Below are 25,526 nucleotides of genomic sequence, written 5' to 3'. Positions count from 1 at the left end.
AATGCTCAGTGCTGACGTCACACCTCCCCAAAGCGGTCCTCCATCCTTTAGTCCTTGGAGATGGTTATGCTCTCTTTTTAGCGCACTGTTCCCCCTATTTGTTTCATCTCCCTCTCACAGTAAGCTTCTAGAATGCAGTTGGAATCACCCCTGCACCCTGAGCCTCCTGTTCTTTGTTTTGTTGTTAATCCTCACCTGAGGATATTTTCCTATTGCTTTTCAAAGAGACTGGGAGGGAGAGAGGGAGAGAGGGAGGGGGAGAGAGAGAGAGCCCGAAAGAAACATCGATGTGACACATTGACTGGTTGCCTCCCACACGCACCCTGACTGGGAGTGGGGCATGAACCACAACCCAGGGGAATCCAACCCGCCCCCCTTCAGTAGCAGGCCGAGGCTCTAACCACTGCACCACCGCCAGGGCGTGTCCTGCCCTTAGTACATGCTCAGATGGGGTGTTGCTTTCCCTCAATCAGAGCCGCCAGGCAGCCATGCTTACTGCGCACCAGCCTCTGCCCTCGCCCAGCACCCAGCACTGGTTTGGGTCAGGTTCCCAGGGCCTGCACCTGGACACAGCACCCCTCCCGAGGAAGCAGGAGCCGCCAGCTCTAGAGCTGCCCCACCGACGGGACCGTGGTCTCCAGGCCTCCGGCCGCCTCTGAGCGACCACGGACCCTCTGATGCCTTCCCCTCCTCTTCGTAACATCCGGACACGACCGTCCGGCGCGGGCTGAGGGAGGCTCCAAGTTCAAGTGTGGAAAGCAGGGCGCCTGAGCCTGGTCTCCGGGTCAGAAATCCCCGTGGCCTCCCCGGGCCTGCTCTGAGGACCGGCCTGGCAGCCTCGGTCCCCGCTCTCGCCCTCCGCGGTCCTTTCGTCCAGGTGGGCGAGGACCCCTGGAGCCCTCCTCTGCCAGCAAAACACCCATCCACCCCCAGCCCCGGACCCGATGTGCAGGCGCCCCTGGCCGCACGCCCTCTGCTGGGAGGCTCAGGAACCACAGAGACAGACTGCAGACAGGGAAGCCCTGGAAAGAAAGCCCTGGCAAGCGTCCTTTCCTTCTTTCCTGACGCCCGCCCGCTCCCCTGCACTCAGGTAACAGCGTCAGCAGCTGTCATTTCTGAGAGCTGACGTCCCGATTCTGTGCTAAGTGTTCCCAGGCCATCAGTGCATGTCATCCTGCAGATCCCAGTACTTGCTCCCTTTGTACAGATGAGGAAACTGAGGCACAGCGAGGGAAGCAACTGCTCAAAGCCTCACAGTGGCGGAGGCAGGATTCACACCAGCCCCGCCAGGCCTGGACCCGCTGCCCTGGAAGGTCCGGTGACTGCCCGCCCTGCCTCTCCGCGCGGACGCCCCTCTGGAGGCTGAGTGAGGCCCAAGGCCCACGTCTTCCTGCCCCCACCCCTCCAGACCCAGACCGGCTTCTCCTGGAAGGTGGGGCTTGCCTTGGTCTTCCTTGGACACATCCCTGCCCTGCTCCAGATCAACCATTTCCCTGGGACAAAACCAATCACCGAATTCCAATGGGAAGGAGCAGTGTCCTTTCCATCAATCAATCCCCAGGCTTAGCAACAGCCGGACTATTTCTCTGTGCATCTGCATCTATCCCACTTGGAAAACAGCACAATCGTTTCGGCACCTGTGCCTTCCTAGACTGTAACCAGGCTCCTGAGAGGGGCTCAGGAGTGTGTCCCCTGCACCCTTCCCAACAGGCTTTCCCTCAGGGAGACTCAGGGTTACCCGCGCGCCCTGCGTCGTTCCCTCCAGACACCCAGTGACAGTAGCCCCGGGAACTGCATTCACCCACGAGTTAGCTGCCGTAGGGAGGTGCTGCGGGGCTGGAGCACTCTCTGAACCCTGGGTCTGATCGTCAGGATCCTGGGCACCCAGACGGTCAGAACTCCTGTCTGTGCTCCGAAGGCCCACGCTGGCTCAGGACTTGGGGTGGGTCCCTGTCCCTGATACTGCTGGGCAACCAACGTCTCATGCAGGATGTACATAGTAACAGGCAGCGAACAGGTGGGCACCTGGTGCCAGGCCCTGCCCTAAGCACTTTATGTTGGCTCATTCATTGGCACCACCTTGTAAAGCCGGTTTATTGCTGTCTTACTCCTTTAACAGGCCCAGAAAAGGAGGCGGCACAGCTGGAATTTGAATCCAGTCACTCTGGTTCCAGAGTGTTCATTTAAGCACTACATACAGCTCAATAAATAACCCTCTTCTGGGTACCTTGAATTCTGCACTTACAATAACCTGGCCTGTTAAGATGAAAATAAGTTAGACACAGCGATGACTTACTGTTTGCAGCCCGGAGAACCAAAGGTTTCCTTTGCATGTGGTCTGCTGGCTCCCGCCCAAGGCCTCTCAAGCCTGCCTGTCAATAGCCGCACACCTGCCTCAGCACAGGCACCCGAGGCGCCTCCTCCTCGAGCAGGTAAGTCTTGCAGGTGTTGCCCAGACCTCCTGACTCCAGCACTGGCTCCCTCAGCCTGAATCCTGGCCAGCAGGCTCAAGCCTGGGTGCCCCACCTGGACCATCCTGCCAGCAGAACCTCACGCAGGCCTCTCAGGAAGTACCTGACATCAGGTACTTTATTATAGCAGGAACCACCTTCATTACAGTAAGGACTACCTTTCTATGTTCTCTCACACTGAGATAAGGTAACCAGTCTGGGACAAACAGGTATCTAGAACCCAAATCCTGGCAGACCCAGCATGGTTAACAAAGCATCTTAATAAATGAAACACAAAACTGATGCAGTTATTTAATGACCTGGGAAAATAACGTTATAAAATAAGCCGGTCACAAATAGTGGGTAGAGAATTTCACTTTTGATAAAAACATTTAATGTATATAAAACACTGGGAGGATATATAACAAAATATTCAGTCTTTACGTTCAGTGATTAAATATTCTTCCCTTTGCTTTGTATGTGTTTTTGAAACGTGATTATTTCTGAAAAGAAAAACAAGCTACTGGATAGAGAAGCAGCTGTTAAATGTCAGGAGTCCAGCAGTCCAGGCCTGCGCCCGCGAGGCCCGCGACGGGACAGCGGTCAGGCCGGCCGCGGATCCCACTTCTCCCAGTCCCTCTGGGTGCTCTCCGTCCGGCGGCTTCCTCTCCACCTGACGTTCTCAGTGTCCTTGTATTCCACAGGAGTCTACAATATCAACAGGCACAGCAGCAAGCGATGCCAGCAACTTTGGTTGTAAATTGGAATAACCATTGGCAGTTATGGAGCATAGAAATAAAACATCAAACACAGATCAGGAGTCCCACAGCAGAAAACCACATGTGACTAAACTCCTGCCCTCTCTGGCCCCTGCTCATATTTCACGGATCTGGAAAAAGCAATTTTTTTTTCTCCAAAAGATGCTTTACCTGCTCAGGAGTCGAGTTGGAAGAGCTCACTAAACCCCAAACAAGCCCCACCGGAAACACGGCTGAATGGGTGTTGTCACTCTGTCACCATTTGTTTTCAAAGGTCTTTGCCCATCACCACATGGAGCAGCAGACACCACACCTGCATCGGTGTAAACGAGGCCAGAAACCTCAGCTCTCCTCCAACTCCAAACGGGCATTTTACTCAAAGCACACCTCGTTTCTTGCTCTTAAAACAAAACGGGGAAAGGCTGTTTTAAAATCTGGCGTATATAAAAACCCTGCCACCTTTAGTTGAAGGTGCTTCTTAGGTACTTCAAAAGCTCTGTCCTTTCACACGGCAGCATTTTCAGGAGGGATCAGGAACTACCGTTAAGGTCTAAGAAACAACAAAACACAAAACCCAGACTGTTTCCTGCACTGTCACCCCAAACCGCCTCCAGTGTACTGGGTGACCTGCCCGTTTCAGCAGGTTGCTATAGCAATTCATGTCACAAAAATATTCAGACACCAGAAGAAAAGGCACAAAAAGAATTAAAACAATGACAGATGAGATTAAAAAAAACCCAAAACTTAACCTCAAAATACCCTTTAATCACAACAAAGACCAAAAAACCCCCTTTGCGTTGTCCTTGGGAAATCAAGAAAAAATGAACTTGTTTTTGTTTTATGACTCAACATAAACAAGACTTGCTGGAAATACTGCTCATTGCTTGCACTCCATGCCAATTTATACTCCTGTTAGATCAGTCCCAATCCTACAGTCAAAAGTCCTTGTTAGAGCAAGAAAAACCACTCCTCTCAGGACTAAGCCCCTGAAGATGGAAGGACGGTCTTCAGTGAGAGAACTGCCTGCCGTCGGAAGACTTCTTGCTAATGTGCTTGAAGATTTTGGACTTCTCCACTTTCTTGGGCTTCTGGTAGCCGAACCCACCACCGCCGCCTCTCTTCTTCAGCTTGCCATCATTGCTGTTCACGTCTGCAGGTGCACGCTAAGGAAATCAAGCAACACAAAGATAGCACTCCAACCTGACAACGCCACGGGGGACCAAGCAGCACACACCCTGCTGTCCCTCCACCTCACCCTCCCTGAACCACGGAAACGTGTGACATGAGCCTACACAACACATCTGCAGGACATCAGGAGTGCCCTGTGACTGTGGACTAAAATTAGGGGAATCAGTGTAAGTCCAGTATATTAGTCATTCATTATTTTCTCCACACAATAGAACTCAGGACAATTACCTGTAAGAAATACAGAGGTAAATCAGCAAGTTTATAGGAACACAAAATATACTTCCTGTGTCAAAACAAATGACTTTCACCTCCACTGGGGCTGACTCAGGAATGCTTGACCAAGTGAAGATTCAACATGCAGGCGTTTACTCAACGCCCACAGGGATGCAACCCCAATCCGGCTGATGAACAGGCCTGCTCTAGCTGCTGTTTCTTCTGATGAAAATGTGATTATAAATTACAGCAGAAGCAACTGAGATACCCCCCGTGCCTTTTATCTTGAGTGGCACTTAAGTTTTCCTTTCTTTTGCTGATCTTGCAACGTCCTTGTATGAAATCCTTTAATGGCTCTAAGGATAGAAGCTCTTTGAAAGGTTCTGTCTTCTCTCTTTGGCTTGAGGGCACCCTAACCTCCAGACCTCACACAGCTAACCCGAACCTGTACAGCAGCCGAGCCTGCGATCCCCCGCCTCTCCCCAGACTGCACAGCTCCCTCGGGCTCGGCCAGTGAAATTCCTTTGACTTTTCTAAAGGCCCAAGTCATAACTGCCATGTTTCCGTCAATCTCACTCCCGTCACTATCCCTGCCTGACATGCAGTGACCAGGCCGAGCACCGTGCCTCCATTCCCAGCCAGAGCACCCACCCAACCACCCGCCCAGTGCTTCGCCCACATGCCCCTAATTCCTGCACCAACTCATCACAACAAAGAAAAGGATACTCAGATCAACAAAAGGAGGCACCTTGAAGCCAAATGACAGAGCAACGTGAGGCAAATTTAAGTTATTAACGTTAAAGATTTGTTTCAGAGAATGGGAGTCATATGCTCGAATGTACGACTTATATGCTTCCTGGGCTGACTTATGAAGGAAGTAGTTCTTTTCAATCAATTTTTCAAGCTGAAATGGAAAGAAACATTGGTTTTAATAAAACAGCAGATTTCACATATATTAGAAAAACCACCCTACAAAAACATTTGTGCCAATACACTTGTTCCAAGCTTTGCAACATTTGCAAAATCATGTCACAGTAAGAATAATTACAAAGTTCCCGTGTGGCCTGGCCTGAGACGACGAGAGCAGATGTGTGGTAACCTGCACAGCGAGAAACCAGACTGACCACGGTGCACACTTCCCAGTGATAAGGGACCCCAGGAGGCAATGCCTGCCGCGGGACAGGCAGAGGCAATGCTGGGACGAGCTGAGGCTGCCGGAAGAAAGCATACCTGGGACTGAATGTCAGAAATTTTGGACCAGGAAAACTCAAACTCACTTAACGGGACCTAGAAAACAAAAGCGTGAAGGTTAGTGAACTAGGATGGGTCACCACTCACATGTTTAGATGAAGAGAAAGTGGGAAGTCCTACAAACAGTGGAGGAAAGCTGAGGAATTTTACAGGCATGCGTCAACGAAGCCCTCTCTAAACAGGCTCCAGGGGATGGAAAGGCCTGGAGCTCTAGTCAGAGGACCCCTAGCTCTCCGTGCCAGAGCGGCCCCATCGCCACCCCACCCTCTGACTGAGTGTGGGACACCAGGTCACGATGACCACAAGCTCCCAGGGAAGGCCCTCTTAGTAGCCGTCACTGACCACAAGCTCCCAGGGAAGGCCCTCTTAGTAGCCGTCACTGACTAGGTAGTGGAAGAGGGCCAGACCTGCGCTGGGTGCTGGGAGGACGCAGCTGCCAGCACAGCTGTGGGGACATGGAGGTCAGGGCTGGCTTCCCAGAAGACAAAGCTAGCTGAAGCCAGAGGTAGTCTAGAGAACCAGGAAAGGGCATTCCAGAGAGAAAGTGCCAAGTCTAGTGGCAATTCTGGAAAGCTGCGCGGAGTTGTGGAATGAGGAAAATTCACCTGGCAAGACTGCAGGGAGCTGACAAGGAGGCAAATGCAGGGACAAGCAGGCCTGGTGAGCATTCACCACACCCAGCAACGGAGGCCACTCACAGTTACAATGAATTCAGGTTTGGTGGATGCACTGGACACAGGGTGAGTGGAACAATGGAGAAAATATAAACCACGATTCAAAATGCAGACAAAAGAAAGGCAACAGGCAGTAGCCAGGCTGGAGGGGTGGTAGGAGAGTGGGTTTCGGGCTGAAGTTATTTTTCTTAGTGAATGACTTGAGCTGGTAAAGAGCTGACTGCAAGGGAGAGACTGAAGACAAACCAGCTGACGAATGAGGGACAAAAGGAGGAGGAGCGAGAGGAGGAGGAAGGGGCAGGAGTGAATGAGGACCCCACTGCTTTGGGGAGGTAAGCAGGAAAGATGCTCGAGAAAAAGATGCAGAGAAGACTGCGGGGAGGGGAGCAGGAGGCAGCGACGGTCAGGTGTGATGGGTTTAACAGGAGGGAGGTGGTTTCAAACAGGCCACAGGACTGGGAGAGGAGGCGAGGGACACAGGCTGACAACACGGAACTCAAGATTAAGCCACAGGGGTAGTCCTTTCGGTTCACATTTCCTGGGCCAGCCCCCCACAAAACCTCATCTGTTCCACATCTGTAACAACTGTTCCAGGAGCACTGCAATGACTCATGACTCTTCGACACTTCGAGGCCACCTGCACTGGCCAACAATTCCACAAAGAGGATCTGTTCCAACTTAAGACTCCCAAGCAAAGACCTTTACCTTGGATTGCTTCAGGTAACGAAGGAAACCCAATTCTTCAGGACGCAAAATGAGCAAGGCATGCCCCCTTCCGTTTAGGCCCCTGGCAGTTCTTCCCACTCGATGAATGTATTCCTTTGGTAGAGAGAGAACATCTGAGTTCACACAGCCTGACAGGCACCCGTGACAGCCTGCATTCCCGGGACTAGTGGTGGTGGGCAGGTCAGCATTCTTTATGAGGGGGTGCCCCTCCCCGTCAATTCCTTCTGCATGCCCCATCCCCAAAGAGGCTATAGGACGATGACCGAGGCCAAAGGAAAGCTGGATATGAAATTCACATTAGCTCTATGGTCTAGTAAAATGACCAGTAAGTGTGCCTCATCCTCAAAATGGCTTTTTGAAACATTATTAAATGCCAGTTGACAATTTATATAATCTACTAGAGGCCCAGTGCATGAAAATTTGTGTACTGGGGTGTGTGTGGGGGGGTGTTCCTCAGCTGGGCCTGCGCCCTCTTGCAGTCTGGGATCCCTTTGGGGATGTCCACCTGCCGGCTTAGGCCTGCTCCTGGGGGGGGTGGGGGGGGGCAGGTCTAAGCTGGCAGTCAGACATCCCTCTGGCAGCCTGGGAGCCCTTGGGTGATGTCCGACTGTCAGCTTAGGACTGTTCCCCACAGGGAGCGGGCCTAAACTGCAGTTGGACATTCTTAATGCTGCCAAGGAGGCGGGAGAGGTTCCTGCCACCGCCGCTGCACTCGCAGTCATCAGCCTGGCTTGTGGCTGAGCAGAGCTCCCAGTGGGAGCGCACTGACCCCTGGTGGTCAGTGCGCATCATAGAGACTAGTCGTTCTGCCATTAGGGTCAATTTGCATATTACCCTTTTATTTTATAGGTGTTTGTTGAAAATACTTAGTAAACTTATTTTACTACATGTATTACAGTCTTATATATAAGAAAATTTCATTTCCTTCTGAAACCTACCACTCTTAGCAAATCATTCCAAGCATATAATAGTCCTAACTTAAGTCTCACTGATGCCTTTCAAATCTCCTTACACAGCCTTTTAGGTCCTGAAATAGTCCTAAATACTATTTTTTCCCCTAAATTTGAGAAATACTGCACAGTCATGTGCAATGAAACACGACTTACATAACTAAAGAATAAACCTCTGACTCTGAAATGCAGTATTTCTCAGGGAGCCAGGAGAACAAGTGTGCTCTTCAACGTACTGCCATCCTGAGACACCCGAGGATGCCACTTACCTTGGGGTCATCTGGAGGGTCATACTGAACAATCCAGTCGACTTCAGGAATGTCCAGCCCTCTGGCTGCCACGTCCGTGCACAACAATATGCCCGTATCCGCGTTGCAGAACTGGAAGAATGTGGTCGTACGCTTATTTTGCTTCTGCCTTCCCTAGAATCGAATACAAACATCCGTTAGAGCTGGAAACAGGAAGCTGCTGGGAGGTCCAGATGTAGAACCCCAAACTGGAGCTGTGAACCTGCTTTACTTCAAGTTCACTCCCTGGCCTGTGTCCTGTTTTCCACGTGGATGGTGTCTCTTATTCCTTGTGGTTCTCATTCCTCAAAACCCAGCCAAGCCCCCTCCACAGAGGACCACTCACCAATGTTGACTGACCTGGGGAGTCAGACCTCAAACCCCAGTTTATACACCTTGATAAGCACAACCTGTTTTTTTTTTGGTTGTTAATCCTCAACCAAGGATATTTTCCCACTGATTTTTAGAGAGAGTGGAAGACAGAGGGAAAGACAGAGAGAAACACTGATGTGAGAGAAACACATCGATTGGTTGTCTCCTGCACTAACCCCAACTAAGGCCTGGCTGGGGAGGAGCCTGCAACCGAGGTACGTGCTCTTGACTGGAATTGAACCTGGGACCCCTCGGTCCCCAGGCTGACGCTCTGAGCCAAACTGGCTAGGGCAGCACAACCTGATTTTAATGAACTTCTCATCATCACTCACATGAATGGCCAAGACAGGCAAATCGATGTAGTTCAGCAACTCATAGTGGTATTTCACGGACATACAAGATGAGAAGAAGACCATGAGTTTCTTCTTCCGGTTCTTCTTAAGGAATGTGAAGAGCAGGAGGAATCTTTTCTCGGAAGGACAAACAACATATCCCTAGAAGTAGTTCAAATGAACAGACATAAAAGTAACCAAGCGGACATTTGCAGCTCCATGAGCCAATATGATGAAGAGACGCTGCCCACACTGTTGTGCTTTCCCTACAGTAAAATCCCTGCCATCATAACACAGTATCCCTACAACAAGACAAATTTAAGCTCTTTAGATTCCTTTAACGGGCTGTAACCATTGGACACTGAATTCTTTTCATTATTTCTGAGATTACTGGTAATCAACAGTTCTTGCAACCATAATACATTAATATCTCAACTAACTGGAACTCTCAAGATATATCAATGATTCATTTTTGAAAACTCTTTAATAGCAACATCTCAAATAATCACAGCTTACATACATAGTCCAAAACAAGAGCACAAAGATGGGTGAATATATTTAAAAAATAACAAAACACCAACGAAAGGTTTTTAAGCTGAATTGTTACAGAAAATATTTTATTCACCAAAGACTCGATCTTCAAGTCCAATTTTTTAAAATATTTTTTTATTGATTTCCTAGAGGAAGGGAGAGGGAGAGAGAAACATCAATGACGAGAATCATTGATCGGCTGCCTCCTGCACGCCCCCTATTGGGGATTGAGCCCCCAAACTGGACATGTGCCCTTGACCAGAATCGAATCTGGGACCATTTAGTCCATAGCCTGACAATCTATCCACTGAGCCAAACTGGCTAGGGCTTCAAGTCCTATTTTTAATCAACCTAGTTTAGATCTCTGTGACCTCATTTCTAATTTTCCACAGCTATATGCCTGAAACCAGTCTCTCCACCTTCTAACTCAGAGCAAGATCCCTAAACATTTTAAAATGGTGGTTAATGATGCTTCCTAAGTGGTTAGTGGTATTAAGAGACAGTAAAGAGAGCTAATTAAATTATTCAGAGTTCAAGTTACGTTATGCTAGAAGAGCCAGCGATCCAATACGCAAGTTCACTATATTTGAATTAAAAGTTCAATAACCCACAGCTTTCTGGAGGATACTCCAAACAATTACAAGGAAACACACGTGCCCACATTCATTAACATGTAAGTTATTGACAACAATACCTGCTCAAGACCATCCACTGTTGCATTAGTTTTATCATCATCGACACCAACATACAATGGCTCCTTTTTCAGAGAAATCCTCGCCAGGTCCTCAACTCTGCGAGTTTGTGTGGCAGAAAAGAGCATGGTCTGCCTGCGTGCTGAAACACATACATGTAAGAATAATCCGAACCTTTCAGGGGATCCGCAGAACTGCTTCACAACTACAAATGCTCCTAAACAGGACTATCAGGAATGGGAGACACGGTAACACTACAGAGATTGAGGGAATATCACAAACAACTTTATGTTCATAAATTTGACAACTTAGATGAAATGGACAATTTCCTTGATTGAAAGACAAACTGCTAAAGCTCACTTAAGAAGAAATAGAAAACGTGACTAGCCTGTACCTATTAAAAAAACTGTACTTAAAAATCTTCATGTAAAGAAAGCTACAGCCCTAACGGCTCCAGTGGTGAGTTCTAGCAGACTTTTATGGAAGAAATATTACTGATTCTTCACTCGCTCTCCAGGACACGAGGGAATTTACTTCCCAGCTTATTCCTTGAAGCCAGCCATTACCCCAACATCCAAACCCAACGACTCATGAGCAGAAATGCAAAATTTCTAAGCAAAACTTTAGTAAAGTGAACCCAGCAATATATAAAAAAGGATAAGGCATGGCTAAATAGGGTTTATTCCGTGAATGCAGAGCTGGTTGCTTTAACACTGGGAAATTAACCAATACAATATACCATATTAACAGAGTAAAGGAGAAAATCTGATCATTTCAACAGATACAGAAAAAGCTTTTGACAAAATTTACCATCTATTTCTGATTTTAAAAAACCTAAACAAACGAGGAACAAAAGGGGTCATCCTCAATCTGCTAAGGGGCATTTACAAAAACCTACAGCTAACATACTTCATGGTGAGAGACTGAATGCTTTCCCCACTAACCTCAGGAACAAGACAAAGATCTCGTCTCACTACTTCTATTCTGTATTGTACCTGAGGTTCTCACCAGTGCAATCAGGCAAGAAAAATATTAAGTGAAGAATTTACTTTATTTGTAGCTGACATGTCTGCCCATGCGTAAAATCCAGGCTCGTTTCATCTGAAGGTTCATGCTGAACAATCCAGATGAACATAGAAATAATTACTTGCCAGACATAAAATGGATATACAAAAATCAACCATATCTGTACATACAATAAACAATTTGAAATAGAAATTTTAATGAAGTACTTAGAAATTAAGGGGCTAATAAATGGAGATATACCTTATTCATAGGTTGAATTGACTCAATACTGCCTTTCACCAATGCTCTATCCTATGTAATAAAAGGCTAATATACAAACTGTCCCCACAGGCGGGAGTTTGACCAACTGGGAGTTAGATGTGCACTGACCACTGGGGGCGGCACGGAACATGGCAGGGGTGGCAGGCGGCCGGGGGAAGAGAGGCCCCGGTCAGCAGCTGTGAGGGACCCTACCCGTGCACGAATTTTGTGCACTGGGCCTCTAGTATTCAATAAAATCCCAACCAACCAGGTATTTTTAGGGAGTAGAAACTGACAAACTGCTTCTAACATTTATACAGAAATGCAAAGGAGAAGAGCCAGAACAATTTTGAAAAGAACTGTTTGAAGTTCATCCTAAGACTTAATAGGTAGAACTGGAACTTCTGTACGCTGCTGAAGGATATGAAAAATGGTACAAATTAAATAACTAGTCACTCCACTCCTCAGTAGTTACCCAAGAGAAAGAAAATATGTGCCCATAAGAAAGTTGTAGATGAATGTTTGTAGCAACTTCATAAATCTCTAGAAAATACGAACACATCTACAGTGACAGAAGGCAGATCAACAGCTGCCTGGGAGGGAGATGTGTGTGAGTGGCTGCTGGCAGTTGGCAGTAGGTGCGGGTTGCTCCTACAGAGGCTGGGAGGGAGTACAAAGGTGCATGAACGCACTTTAGAGGGTTATGGAGATGTTTACTATATTGATGTGATAATGGTTTCATGGGTGGAATGTGAGCATTTAGCAAACTGAGGATTTAAAATATGTACCGATCATGTCAATTACCTCCCAGTAAAACATTAAAAAACAAATTGTATGATGAATGGAATCATGGCCTTATTACGGATGTAAGCAGTTTATAATGTTACAAGTACTATAACCAAGCTATGCGCAACTCAAACATCACACAGGAGGCTACAAGTCTACAGCTGCCTGGGAGGTGCCAGGTGAAGGTAAGAGGGGTGGGGGGTGGGTGGGAATGAGACATATGTTTGGACTGTTTAACTTGCATTAAACCTCTAACTTGGAAAACCACTGTATTAAGTTACTAATACATTTGATGTTTATATTGCAAACTGCCTCTAAGGTTAATTGGCATAGCGACTTCACTTGGCTATATTAATACACTGTGGACCAGTAGTTTCTTTTTTTTTTAAATATATTTTTGATTTCAGAGAGGAAGGGAGAGGGAGAGATAGAAACATCAATGATGGGAGAGAATCACTGATCAGCTGCCTCCTGGATGCCCCCCACTGGGGATTGAGCCTGCAACCTGGGCATGTATCCTTGACTGGAATCGAACCCAGGATCCCCCGGTCTGCAGGCTGACACTCTAACCACCAAGCCAAACCAGCTAAGGTGGGACCAGTAGTTTTATTGCTGGCTTTACCTAGTGGCCAGATAAGTTTCCATTGAACGAGTACAAAAACGTTTTACATAAATGTTAAAGGCACACTTACAAATTAAATACCCATTGCATTTTGAAGTTATTTCTTACATGTTCTTATAAACTAATATCTTTTTAAAGTATGATACTTTGTAAAACACTGTGTAACATGAAGCGAAAATTCTTGTGATCTGTCCGCAACGTGTTAAAATTCTGGTATTAATAGTTTTGATATAGAAACAACTCTCACTGCTTCAAACAACCACTTTGCAAACTACATACAGATACTACCCACTTACTTGGCAGAAGTTTAATAATTTGCTTTAACTCCTCTTCAAACCCAACATCCAAGATACGATCAGCCTCATCAATAACCAGACACTGCAGGTTTTTATACATAAACCCTGGAGTATTCTAACAAGACAAAGAAACACTGTCAGTTGTAAAGTTTGTCTGACACAAGACATGAGAAGTACTACACACTGTTCTCTCACCTGCATGTGGTCCAGGAGGCGGCCTGGTGTGGCCACAATGATGTTGATCCCATTAGCAAGCTTCTGTGCCTCAGCAGACCTGTTGCTGCCACCCATTATCAACCCGTATGTGTGAACGTGGTGTGTCATCAGCTCTTTAAGAACACCGAAAGTCTGCATGGCCAGTTCCCTAGTAGGGGAGAGAATAAGAACTCCAGTTCCTAAAAGGCAAAAGAATGAATATGGAAAAAGTCAAACTAATTATCACCACAAGTTCATAAAAGCTGCAATGAACTTCTAGTGAGACAATGGCAGAAACAACTGGATCAAAGGCTTACCATTCCTGGGCATGAACTTTAACTTAACAATGAGTTCAACTGCAGGGATGAGGAAGGCCAGGGTTTTGCCACTGCCAGTTTTTGCAGCTGCCAGAAGATCCCTAAATGTTAAAAAGGGAAAGGAAGAGAGACACTCAGTATACTCATTCACCAAGTACTTACTGAGCAGCCAGCACGCACAATCACAGGCGTTTTAGGCTCCAAGGCTAGAACAGGATCGAGAAAGATAAGTTCCTACCTTCTCTATCACTGAATTCAACCATCTGAGTAAAACACCTAACTCAGAAGTAAGAATCGTGCCAGGAAACAGAAGTGAACACTTTTCTTCCAACACCAGGACGTAATTTAAAGCCTTTAATGCAGGTTGGGTATGTAAACCAACACAATACTCATCAAAGAACACACTGGTAGTTCCTGGGCATAAACTTTCCTGGGCAAACAACTAGCACTACAAACAGATACTAATGGCCAAGCGTCCATGTTAATCATACCTGCCTTCCAGAAGTGGTCTGACACTTTTATGCTGGATTTCGGTCATGTTTGTAAAGCCCATTTCTTTTATTGCCCGGAGAGTGTTCTCATTGACAAGATTAGAGAGAGAAGCAAATGAAGTGTCCTCGAAAGCCCCTAAACGGAAGACAGTTGATCATTAGCAAATTTATCATTTTTAGTGGCTAATTCAGCTAGATTGTCTAAATTAGTTTTGCTGATTGAAAGCATTACTGGGTTGCAGTCAAACTTATTAGAGCTTCTTCCACTAAGACAAAATCCCAACCATTCCTATGTAATATTAAGAAAAAGACCCTAAACTTCAAAAATATGTCTCCTCTGCTGATGGCTGCGTAATTTAAAGTCCATGTTCAGAGCCCCTAATGTAACAAATAGTAAGGGAGATAGAGGAAGTACAACCAAGAGGTTTGCAGGAAATGAAAATGTCAAGGGTGGGGTTGGGGACAGGAGTGCAGAGAAATAAAATGTTTAAGAAATCCGAAATAAAAAGTGAAAACATCCTATCTAATAATAGAGAAACATGGTAATTAACCGTAACTTCGCTACCCTTCCCATTGGCTAATCAGCGAGCTATGCAAATTAACTGCCAACCAAGATGGCGGCTGGCAGCCACGCAGCTGAAGCGAACATGAGGCTTGCTTGCTCCAGTGACGGAGAAAGCCAAGGTTCCCCGCCTGCCACAGCCCAGCTCTGAGCTCCAGATGCAACAATGTTGCAATTATAGAAGCTAAAAAAACCCAGAAACCTGCTTTCAGCCGCCAGCGGGCTCAGAGCTTAGAGCGCCAGTGATGGCAACAGAGTTTCAATTATAGAAGCTAAACAAACCCAGATACCTGCTTTCAGCCAGCCACAGCCTCAGAGCTGGAGCCGGCTCTCAGCTCCAGTGACAGCTAAAGAAGGTAAATAAATCCCAGAAGAAAAAAAAAAAAGAGGCTGGGAGCTTCAGTCTCTCGCCAGCCTGAAAACGGCCCTCAGCCCCTCACCCAGACTGGCCAGGCACCCCAGTGGGGGCCCCCACCCTGAAGGGGGTGTGACCAGCTGCAAACAGCCATCAGCCCGTCATCCAGGCTGGCCAGGCACCCAAGCGGGACCCCCACTCTGATCTGGGACACCCTTCAGGGCAAACCAGCCGGCCCCCACCCCTGCACCAGGCCTCTATCCTATATAGTAAAAGGGTAATATGCAAACTGACCCTAACAGCAGAAAGACTGGGAATGACTGGTCACTATGACACACACTGACCACCAGGGGGCAGACGCTCAATGCAGGAGCTGCCCTCTGGTGGTCAGTGTGCTCTCCGCTCAGCCACAAGCCAGGCTGATGGCTGCCAGTACAGCAGTGGTTGTGGGAGCCTCTCCTGCCTGCTCAGCAGTATTAAGGATGTCTGACTGCAGCTTAGGTCTGCTCCCCGCTGGCAAGTGGACATCCCCCGAGGCTGCTGGGCTGCCAGAGGGATGTCTGATAGCCAGGTTAGGCCCAATCCCCCAGGGAGCGGGCCTAAGCCAGCAGGTGGTCATCCCATGAGGGGTCCCAGACTACGAGAGGGCACAGGCTGGGCTGAGGGACCTCCCTACCCCCCGAGTGCACAAATTTTTGTGCACCGGGCCTCTACTTGAGGATAATAAAAGCCAAGAGTGAAGTTAATCTCACCCCCAAAAGACAACTGAGTCAGATACGGGCGGACCGTTGGACTGGACCTCGGTGTTGGGTGTGCATTCCTCAGCAGGGAGCACCAACGCCCTCACCTCCTCGACCCCCCACGCGGGAGTCCCTACTCCTCACAGCCTGGCTAACCGACACCTTGGGCTGGAGAGTTCTGTTGCAAGAGGCTGTCCTTTATACACAGGATGTTCTGCAGATCCTTGACCTCTACCCAGGGGATGCCAGTAGCCTGCCCCAGTTCTGACAAAAATGTTAGTGGCCAACCCTCATGATTTCCCTGGGAGAGAGGAGGCTTATGAGATGCTGGACTTTCAAAGCTAAAACTGGTCATGTTCTGGGCAAACCAGGATGAGCTGGTCACCCCACCTGGGAGACAAAATTGCCCTGGATGAGAATGCTGCCATCTTTGCAATTCTGATCAGGCAGGTCTGGGGCTGGGCCTCAGTATTTTAACAGAAAATCCAAACCAAGCAATTCAAGTGACTCCTAGACATTTTTGGTTAGGAGCAACTAATTCTAGTCTAAACTCTTGACTTTACAGATAAAGAAACAAGGGCCAAAGGGGGTTAACCTGGCACAAGTTCTTCGATGTTAATTCCTGCCTCCCCATTCCTTCTTACTAAGCCAGTATTAAACCGCTGGTCTCCAGACTCTGGGCCAATGATGTTCCCCCTACAACATGGAATGAGCTTTAGAAAATGATAAACCAAAGGAACAAAGGATCTCAGAAGCTGTTAGTGTGCATTCTTAAAATACTGTCAGGAATAAAGGAAAGACCAGAGAAAGAACAAAAACTAAGGCACAATATGGAAGATAAAAGCTGCACTTAAGATATTAACCATTTCTTGTCAGTATTTACTTCTCCCAGGCACAAGTCACAACTTACTTCACATCTTATAATCGGGAGAGGCATGGCATTTTAAAGATCTGGGGACCGTGCCGGGTTACCTGTCAGTCCCAGGGGCAGGCTGGGCACCTCGCTCTCCTCTTCCCCGTCACCTGGCTTCCCCACGCTGGTTTCGGTTTCTCCAGGGGCCTGGGCACCTTCCTCTGGCTCCACTTTGTCTTCCGTTTTTGCTTTTTTGGTATCTTTGGTTTTAAAGAACAACCCCCCCCATTTTATTTTCTTCAAATAAAAATAGCAAACAAGATCACAAAATAAAAGATGTGTGACACAAAAAGGTCTATTTTCAAAAGCTTAACACATTTACAGCTTTAATTTGCTAAGGAATGTCTCTTTCATAAAGATTTGGTTATATTTATTTAAGAGCCCAGGGGGACGTGCAGATTTGCCAACAAAACTTTGTATTTTAGGATTTTTAATGTATTATAGCATCTTCAGTAATCACCTTTTAAAAAGTCTAACTAAACCATTTAAGTATTGTAATTACACCAGGTTCTATATACTTCACTGAGTTTTTAGTCTCTATAAAAGCTAATTTTGTTGAAAGATGAACAAAAATACCAAAGGCTCATGTCACTGAAGACAGACTCCAAAGCAGGGCTACATCCACTCAGCTGGTGGCAGGCACTGGCCGTCCCTGAACGTAAGTGGTGAGGGGCCGAGAGGAAGGCCTCCAGCTCTCACTTCTCCACCCCCATGTTCACCATGCTCTTCGATGTTCCTCTGGGTCACGTGGGTTAGCTACCACGCTGGGCTTCTGTCGATTTATGGTGGTTCGTGAGGCTAGGACCCCGACCACAACTCAGGACTCTTGTAGCCCAGGACTGGCCTCTTCCCGAGACTTTACTACCATCTTTGTGGGAAATGGCCAGCTCTGCAGGACCCACACGTTCGAAAGCCATGGATATCACCAGCCGGTCTTCACGACTGATCACTTCTGTTTTCCTTAAGACAGTTCTTAAAGTTTACTCATCGAGTTAAAACCTGCAGCCCTGCAATTCAATGCTTGAGAAGAGAAATAAATCACTGTCTTAAACAACTTAGAAAAAGAATCCTAAAGAGGCTAATGATTTTAGAATCAAATTACAGTCACTTTAAATAAAAACGGTAATGTCTTATCTTCATGCTTTTTTCTATCTGGTTTCACTATTTAAGCAATTTCTCAAAACCTACAAATGTGCTTGTCTGTAGGCAGCATGAAGACAGCTGTGCATGTTTAGAAAAGTTCCAAGCTTCTTTCTAAATGAAAGCTTTATTTCAGACAAGACAGATAAATAGCAAATTCTAACCTAGGTGCTGGCAAAACTTTTTCTTAAAGGGTCAGATAGTAAACAGGTTTTGCAGGCCACATGGTCTGTCACCATGAAGACCAAGTAAACAGTGGGTATTGCAGCATTCATAAAGCTTTTCTCACAACGATGGCAGAAGGCTGAATAGCTGCGCTTCTACTCTCCCCTGAAGTCTCAGCTAGCTCGCATCTCAATGCAATGCCTCTCACCTAAGCTTCCTCACATCCAATCACCTCCCTAAAGAAAACGGCACTTCCCCGCAACACTGCCCTGGTCCTTATACTCGCTTGGAAGTTAATGTTCCATTTATTCAGAAGTTTCCTAACTGCTATTTGTACACTGTGCACATCCAAATGATCACCAACTCTTTTTTTCAGAAGGGAGGAATTTATGGTAGGAAAAGGAATGGGGCAAAAGAGAGGTAAGTGAAAAGAGTCATTCATGCAAAGGCCAGAAAAGTAGATTCTACTACCTGCCGGATTTTAGCACCAGTAATTCCACAGCTGTGTGCAAGCAGGTAACCCTAAAGTATGACGCCATAGTATGTTCTATCAGCAGGGGAAGAGCAAATGTCTAGACATCTAAGGAGATTCTTCTTCTTCTTCTTCTTTTTTTTTTTTTTAAATTTTAAATATTTTATTGATTTTTTACAGAGAGGAAGGGAGAGGGATAGAGAGTTAGAAACATCGGATCAGCCGCCTCCTGCACATCTCCTACTGGGGATGTGCCCGCAACCCAGGTACATGCCCTCGACCGGAATCGAACCTGGGACCTTTCAGTCCGCAGGCCGACGCTCTATCCACTGAGCCAAACCGGTGCTGGCAGGAGATTCTTCTTTAAGTGAGGTCTTATTCAAGGCTGTTAGGGAACGTACAGGCATGACAAATATTTTGAGAAAAGTTAAAGTGTAAGCCCTCTCCCCAATGTTTTCTTGAGCTCATCGGGTAGTTTCTGGAAACTAGTGAGTACCAGGGGTACTTGCATGTCATGTGGGCACAATAATAAAGAAAGGAGAATGATAACTAACGGAAAACAGTTTAAATGGATTCAAATAAAAGAAAATGAAGAACTTACCAGGCCCAGCATTATCCACCATTTTTCTCTTTTTCTTTTTCTTCTTCTTCTTAGATTCTGAACTGGGAGTGTGCACTGCTGCTTCCCCGTTGGTTAATATGGTAGATTTCTTGGGGGACTTTTTAACTTTTACATCTTCCACTGTTTCTTTAGATATATCTCCATTTTGGGCTTCTGACAGGCCCTTATTCACAGACGGCTTTAGGGATTTTTTAACTTTCCCACCTCCCACTGTTTCTTTACATGTATCTCCATTTGGGGCTTCGGACAAGCCCACATTCATGGAGTGTTTCAGGGATTTTTTAATTTTTCCACTTGCTACGGTTTCTTGAGACACATCTTCATCTTGAGTTTCTGACAGGCTCACATCCCAGGTCCCTGTTTAACACAGAACACACTGTATCAAAGGGGAAGTTTACTCAGAAACAGCTGGAATCTCAAATGAGAAATTCCATGGCTTCCAGAACTGAAATGATTTAGCTTTTGCTTCCCTTTCATATACGGTTAAGTCCTCACTTAATGTCAATGGTAAGTTCCCATGGCATCTCATTAATGCCACAATGAACGATACTGAACAGGACGACACTATTTGAGGACCTGCTGTACATTATTAAAACCACTTCGCCCGGGCCAGTGTGGCCGGTCCCACACACCCAGAGGCTGCTGGTTCCATTCCCGGTCAGGGCACAAGGCCTGGTGGGGGCTTGCCCACCCCCAGTGGGGGGCCGGCAGGCGGCAGCCGATCAACGTTACGCTCTCACATAGATGTTTCTCTCTTCTCCCTTTCTCTCTAAAAGTCAATAAACTATATTCTTTAAAACACTTGCAATTTTATGGTGTTGCAAATAAATTCCTCTTAAGGAAAAACGCTGGAAAAAGGAAAGCTGCATTTCTTAATTTCAGAAAACCATCTCTGTCAAGAGTTAAAAGTTTGGAATAAGAAAACTTTAAGAGGTTAAATTTTTAAACAGCTGGGGTGAGACAATGGTAGTTACAAAATACGCATTTAATATAGACATTAATAACATATGACTAACAGGCATATTAAAAACAACTTACATGTTATTCACACAACTACTGCTTCTCATAAATACAACTTCAAAACACTCACCCTGAATTTTCCTAGATGTTAGTGAATTGGAAATTGTTGGTGAAACCACTCCTTTGTCCCAATAGTCATACTAAATAGCTGAAAATGTCTTTCCAAAAGCTCCCATGTTTATGTATAAAAAAAGATTACATCGTCTTTTATTGTAATCTATACCTTTACCGGAAAGTAATTAGTAATGCTGTATTAGTCTATGAGTTGGAACTATAAGGGAACCTCTGAAACCTACAACGCTTGCTCCTCCAGGATTTCTTCCAATCAGCTAATCTCTGTTGAAAACCAATTGGGGTGACACACTGGACCTCAAAAATCGCCTTCGCGGGTTTACGTCTTATTACACAGGACCCCGAAAGCTTAACCTGCACAGCTTTAAGACCTCCGGCTCACCGGCAGAGGGCAGGGCTGCAAACGAGGTCGGCCAGCAAGGTGACATGCAGGTAAGAGCCCTTTGTATGTATCTCTGTGCAAGATGCAAACACGCAGGCATTTATAAACTCGGGCTGGAAGTGCTGGAGCACAGGGTGGAGGCTTTGCATCTGATGCTGAGCTGTCAGTGCAGGCGTGCCCCCGGAGCAGAGGCGGGGGAGCGCTGCGGCAAGGGGACAGTGAGCTTCCTGTGGAGATACAGACACTAAGCTGGTGATGCAAAAGCAAGGTGCATGGAGGGAGGTGCTCGTGTCGGCTCGGAAACGGGTGAGGTGGGACCCGCAGGCAGAGAGGGAGGCAGAATGAGGGAGACAGAACAAAACCTAACCCTAACTTTCATAGGTCAGAAAGGCTGGTTTAGCAGGGGAACGCCTGGAGGCCTGGGAGGAACGCCTGGAGGCCTGGGAGGAACGCCTGGAGGCCTGGAAGGAAAGCCTGGGGCTCCTGCCTTAAGTCAGCAGCAAGGGGAACCCGACGGCCAGCGTGTCAGGCAGACTGAGGCCGCGGGCGAGTGGGCGCCGGCTCGGGACCCCCCTCGAGGCCGCCTTTCCACTCTCCACAGCACACGTGCTCTAGGGACGCTGCCCGCCACGCCGGGGCCCGGGGCACGCCAGGCGCGCCACGGCCACGCGGGGGCTCCAAGCGCCGCGGCGCCGCGAGGCGAGCCAGCTCACCCTGCAGCTTTAGGTTCCTCTGCCGCAACTTGAGGTTCCGCTTCTCGATCTTCCTGCGCAGGAGCTTCATCGGCAGGTGGGCCATGTTGACGAAACGCTTCCCAGCGGCGCCGCAGCCCGGCTTCTGCGCGCTCCCGGGTGACGTCACTTCCTCTCCGTACGCACGTGAGCCGCGCGGCCAACAGGATATACGTCACAGGAAACGCTAGCGGCCTGTGGACCGAAAATGTGTCCCGGGTGGAAAGGCTTCCGGGCGCGTGCGCCGCGCTACACTTGGCGACCGGATTCCGTGCAGCGCCCCCTCGTGGGTTGGAGGCCCGCGCCTGCGCCGGGTTCGCATTGTGCCAGAGCTGGCAGGGCATCTAAGCACCTGGGGTGGGGGCGTGGGGTGGGGGGTGGTGTGTGTGTGTGTGTGTGTGTGTGTGTGTGTGAATTTGGGAAATTGAACCAAACCTAACTTTCACATAGGTTTTTTCCACGCTCCTGGTTACATAAGAATAACATTTCTCAAAGCAACACCCTTACTCTTGTGTTTCATTCATATTTTTCTTTCCATTCCATTCATTCCACCATAAAGTACTCTATTCTGAGCCATTAAAAATTCACATCACTATGCCTTCAATTTCACAGCAGTATTATTGGTTTAGCTGCAGTTTGAAAAACAGGTTTATAATGATAATTCCCCAACACTCACCCATGGGCCCTGTAGGAGTCCAGAGCATAAGTTGCAGTTTGGCTACCTTGTAGGCCTCTTATTTTCTTTTATTTATCTATTGTGTGTGCGTGTGTGTGTGTGTGTGTGTGTGTGTGTGTGTGTTGCGCAGAGAGGTGCATAGAGTGTTTAAAAATAGAGTTATCTCTATTAGAAAATTGGGATAGTTCATACTGAAGTTGATATTTTTCTTGAAAAGTTGCTTCAATTCCTCTTGGAAGTAACTAGTTTGGGCTGAGCAATCCCCTGAGAAGGGTCAATGAAACCTGCATTCGTTTATTTAGAGAGTCAGGGAAAGAGCTGATGGGGATTAGACATGATTATAGGGAAGAAGGGAGAGGGAGAAACAAAACCTAACTTTCACATAGGTTTTTTCCACGCTCCTTAGTGAGAAATACACCTTCCCTGGTTACATAAGTATAACATTTCTCAAAGCAATACCCTTATTCTTGTGTTTCATTCATATTTTTGGGGCAGTGGTTCTCAACCTTCCTAATGCCGCAACCCTTTAATACAGTTCCTCATGTTGTGGTGACCCCCAACCATAAAATTATTTTTGTTGCTACCTCATAACTGTAATTTTGCTACTGTAAACAATATGTAATTATATATGTGTTTTCCGATGGTCTTAGGCGAACCCTGTAAAAGGGTTGTTCGACCCCCAAAGGGGTCTCGACCCACAGGTTGAGAACCGCTGGACTTTAAACAGAATATGAGTGAATTGACTGAGAAGTCACCTTGAACTGGGCTGGAAAACCAAGACAAACGAACAAATCCTGATGTGCCTAGATTGTTGTTGGTTAGGCAGGCTAAAAAATGAGATTTAAATGGGCCCATGGCGTGGCTCAGTGGTTAAGCATCAACCTATGAACCAGTAGGTCACAGTTCGATTCCAGTCAGGGCACATGCCCAGGTTGCAGGCTTGATCCCCAGTGTGGGGTGTGCAGGAGGCAGCCGATCAGTGATTCTCATCATTGATGTTTCTATCTCTCTCTTCCTCTCCCTTCCTCTCTGAAATCAATAACAATATATTTAAAAATAATAATAAACTGGTACACACACACACACACAGCTGCACATGCATACACACATATATCTCAGTTTAAACAGATATAAGTTTAAATATATATGTCTATACAGTATACACATTGTGTTGTTTATATTTTGTATATTATGATAATGTTTAATAAAAAAAAGTTTCTGCCTGGGGAAGATTTTAATTCCAAGGACTAGCCAATTCTTAGAGATAGGGAAAGACTCAGCTAGGAACATGCCTTTGATTTGCAAATTAATCAATTGTTGGAGGAGGTTATTAAGAGGACTTGACCCCCCTATTGACCCTGGAGCTGGACCCAGGCAATTGGAGGCTCCTCACCCCCCCTTCACTGCCCTTGGAAAGTTTGATCAGTCCAACATTTCCACAGTGGGAGGCATTTTCAAGGATGAAGCCTTGAGAGAGCAATGTGTTGTGAGACCGTCTGAATGCTGTAAGCGACTGAACCCCATTAAGGCCCTGCATCAACTTTTAAGATTCTGGTGGGTGGGTGCAGAGATCTATTCACTGTCCGGCCACCTAAGACTCGCTTCATAAGTAGGTTCCCTTGCTTAGTAAGCCTGCCATCTACCAATCTGGAGTGGCTGCCTCTTTATTCGGTCTCTCCTTGCTCTCTGCATACGGGCCAGTTTCAGATCTCATTCGGGGAAAGCCTGAGGTCTTGAACCAATGTCAATCCAGAGCCAAACTTTCTCTCTCTGGCCAGTGCACCCCCGGAGGCAATATTCTTCTGCCTTAATCATCCCAGGGCCAGGTACTAGGCAACTAGGGACCGCTCCAATAGTTTAGAGCCCACCTAAATTATTTAAATTAGCCAACCTAATTTCAACTGTTCCCCTGCCCTGCCTTGCCTTTTCTGATGGAATGCCAATAAAGACTGTGGCTGTGGCTCTCCCCTTGGTCTGGTTCCTTCAGCCTCCTCACAGATGTTGATGCTTTCCCATGGCGTGGTGTGCCTCCTGTTTCCACAACCCGTGATTATAATAATCTGTCTTCCTGAGCCTCTCCTGTGTCTCTTCTAGCCACACCTGACTGATCATCACACAAAAGAACAAAGAATACACAATACATACCTACTTCTCCCTCTCTCTCTCTCTCTCTCTCTCTCTCTCTCTCTCTCTCTCTCACTATATTCACGTGATTACACACCTGAGTATTGGGTCTGTGACTTTGAAATTCATGCCCACTACTAGGTACAATAACTAGTATGTGGTCCATCTAGAAAGTGCTCAAAAGTGTTATTTTCTTTCTGCTGTAACTTAAATGTGTGGGTCTGAGAATGCTTTGGCATCAGTAACGGAAGGCAATCCCTTCTCTCTAGCTAATAGTGAGATTTGGGAGTTATCTCCATAAGACCATAGAACCCATGGCTTGAGTATGTTCAAGATGTTTAAATCGGGAACGCTGATCCCGTAAGGTGCATGGAAAGGATTTATTTTAGGGATTGATGCCTTTCAATAGTCGTAAATAAGGCTACTGATGTCAGCTTTTCTGGATTCTTAGGAGAGGAATGAGAAATGATAACCTTGGATTGACTCTCAAAATTGGGGGTGGGAGTTATTTTAACAGAGTGAATTTCTAAGACTAGGTCTGGTAAACAAATGAGTATCATTAAATTGTATTTCAGAAAGTATCTGTGAGGTTTGGGGAGGTGGTAATGAATCATGTGCCTCTGAAAATCCTGTTGCCCCTCATTGTTAGAGCCCATCTTAGTATCTATTTCATAAATGTTTAAGCTTTATAACTTCTTGCAGGAGCTCCCCATCCCAGACATCTCCTGCCCAGAATACATTCATTTGCCAATTCACTAATTTAGCAACTACTCTGTGAGTATATTTATGCTAGGAGTATGTGATAGCTGTGTGCTAAGTTTTGGAAATAGAATGGTGGATAAAATCAACACAGCTTACCTTCATGGTGAAGACCTTACATGGAGAAGACAGAAATGTAAACAATTATGGCAAAGTATACATTGATAAGGGAAACACAGGACCTGGCAACACTGTATTTTGAGCTAGAACAGAGTAAGTTAAATATATTTTATGAGAAAGAATGAATGTCCCGGGGCTGACCAGCAGACCCTGAGTGATGGATGAATGATTACTCTGACACACGTTTCTGTAAATAGAGGCTAAGGGACTGCTTGGCTATAGGAACCAAACAGCCCCATTCACCTGCCTCCTTAGGCTTTTATTGTAACAGCAGCT

General features: G+C 46.7%; 1 protein-coding gene across 4 annotated transcripts; it reads right to left on the bottom strand.

Annotated features, from left to right (window-relative positions):
• Positions 1–2,821: 2,821 nt before the first annotated feature.
• DDX18 (DEAD-box helicase 18) lies at positions 2,822–21,705 on the bottom strand. Of its 4 annotated transcripts, none has more exons than XM_036319600.1 (14): positions 21,554–21,705; positions 19,346–19,723; positions 17,027–17,167; positions 14,398–14,533; positions 13,907–14,007; positions 13,590–13,789; positions 13,395–13,509; positions 10,427–10,566; positions 9,202–9,363; positions 8,480–8,632; positions 7,240–7,353; positions 5,840–5,896; positions 5,336–5,513; positions 2,822–4,358 (listed from the first exon to the last, which is right to left on the bottom strand). In XM_036319600.1, exons 1-14 carry the CDS (start codon positions 21,636–21,638, stop codon positions 4,216–4,218), a joined length of 2,103 nt encoding a protein of 700 aa, XP_036175493.1. In that variant the 5' UTR covers positions 21,639–21,705; the 3' UTR covers positions 2,822–4,215. The 4 variants fall into 4 exon arrangements, 3 of the variants coding, with proteins under 3 accessions (XP_036175493.1, XP_036175494.1, XP_036175495.1); XR_004969354.1 differs by lacking the exon at positions 2,822–4,358 and adding an exon at positions 6,466–6,589 and having other exon boundaries at positions 5,449–5,513; XM_036319601.1 differs by lacking the exon at positions 5,840–5,896.
• Between the last annotated feature and the right edge of the window lie 3,821 nt (positions 21,706–25,526).

The sequence above is a fragment of the Myotis myotis genome, unplaced genomic scaffold, assembly GCF_014108235.1.
Source record: "Myotis myotis isolate mMyoMyo1 unplaced genomic scaffold, mMyoMyo1.p scaffold_m19_p_8, whole genome shotgun sequence".
In the NCBI taxonomy this organism is placed as follows: Eukaryota; Metazoa; Chordata; class Mammalia; order Chiroptera; family Vespertilionidae; genus Myotis; species Myotis myotis.
This window is presented reverse-complemented; position numbering and strand designations above follow the sequence as displayed.

Excerpts from the sequence above, each read along its gene's own strand:
- DDX18 (XM_036319600.1), bottom strand. The coding sequence starts at position 21,638 with ATGGCCCACCTGCCGATGAAGCTCCTGCGCAGGAAGATCGAGAAGCGG. Across the intron at positions 19,724-21,553 it reads GAGGAACCTAAAGCTGCAGG|GGACCTGGGATGTGAGCCTG; the intron begins GTGAGCTGGCTC and ends TGTGTTAAACAG. Across the intron at positions 10,567-13,394 it reads AATTATTAAACTTCTGCCAA|CACGCAGGCAGACCATGCTC; the intron begins GTAAGTGGGTAG and ends TATGTGTTTCAG.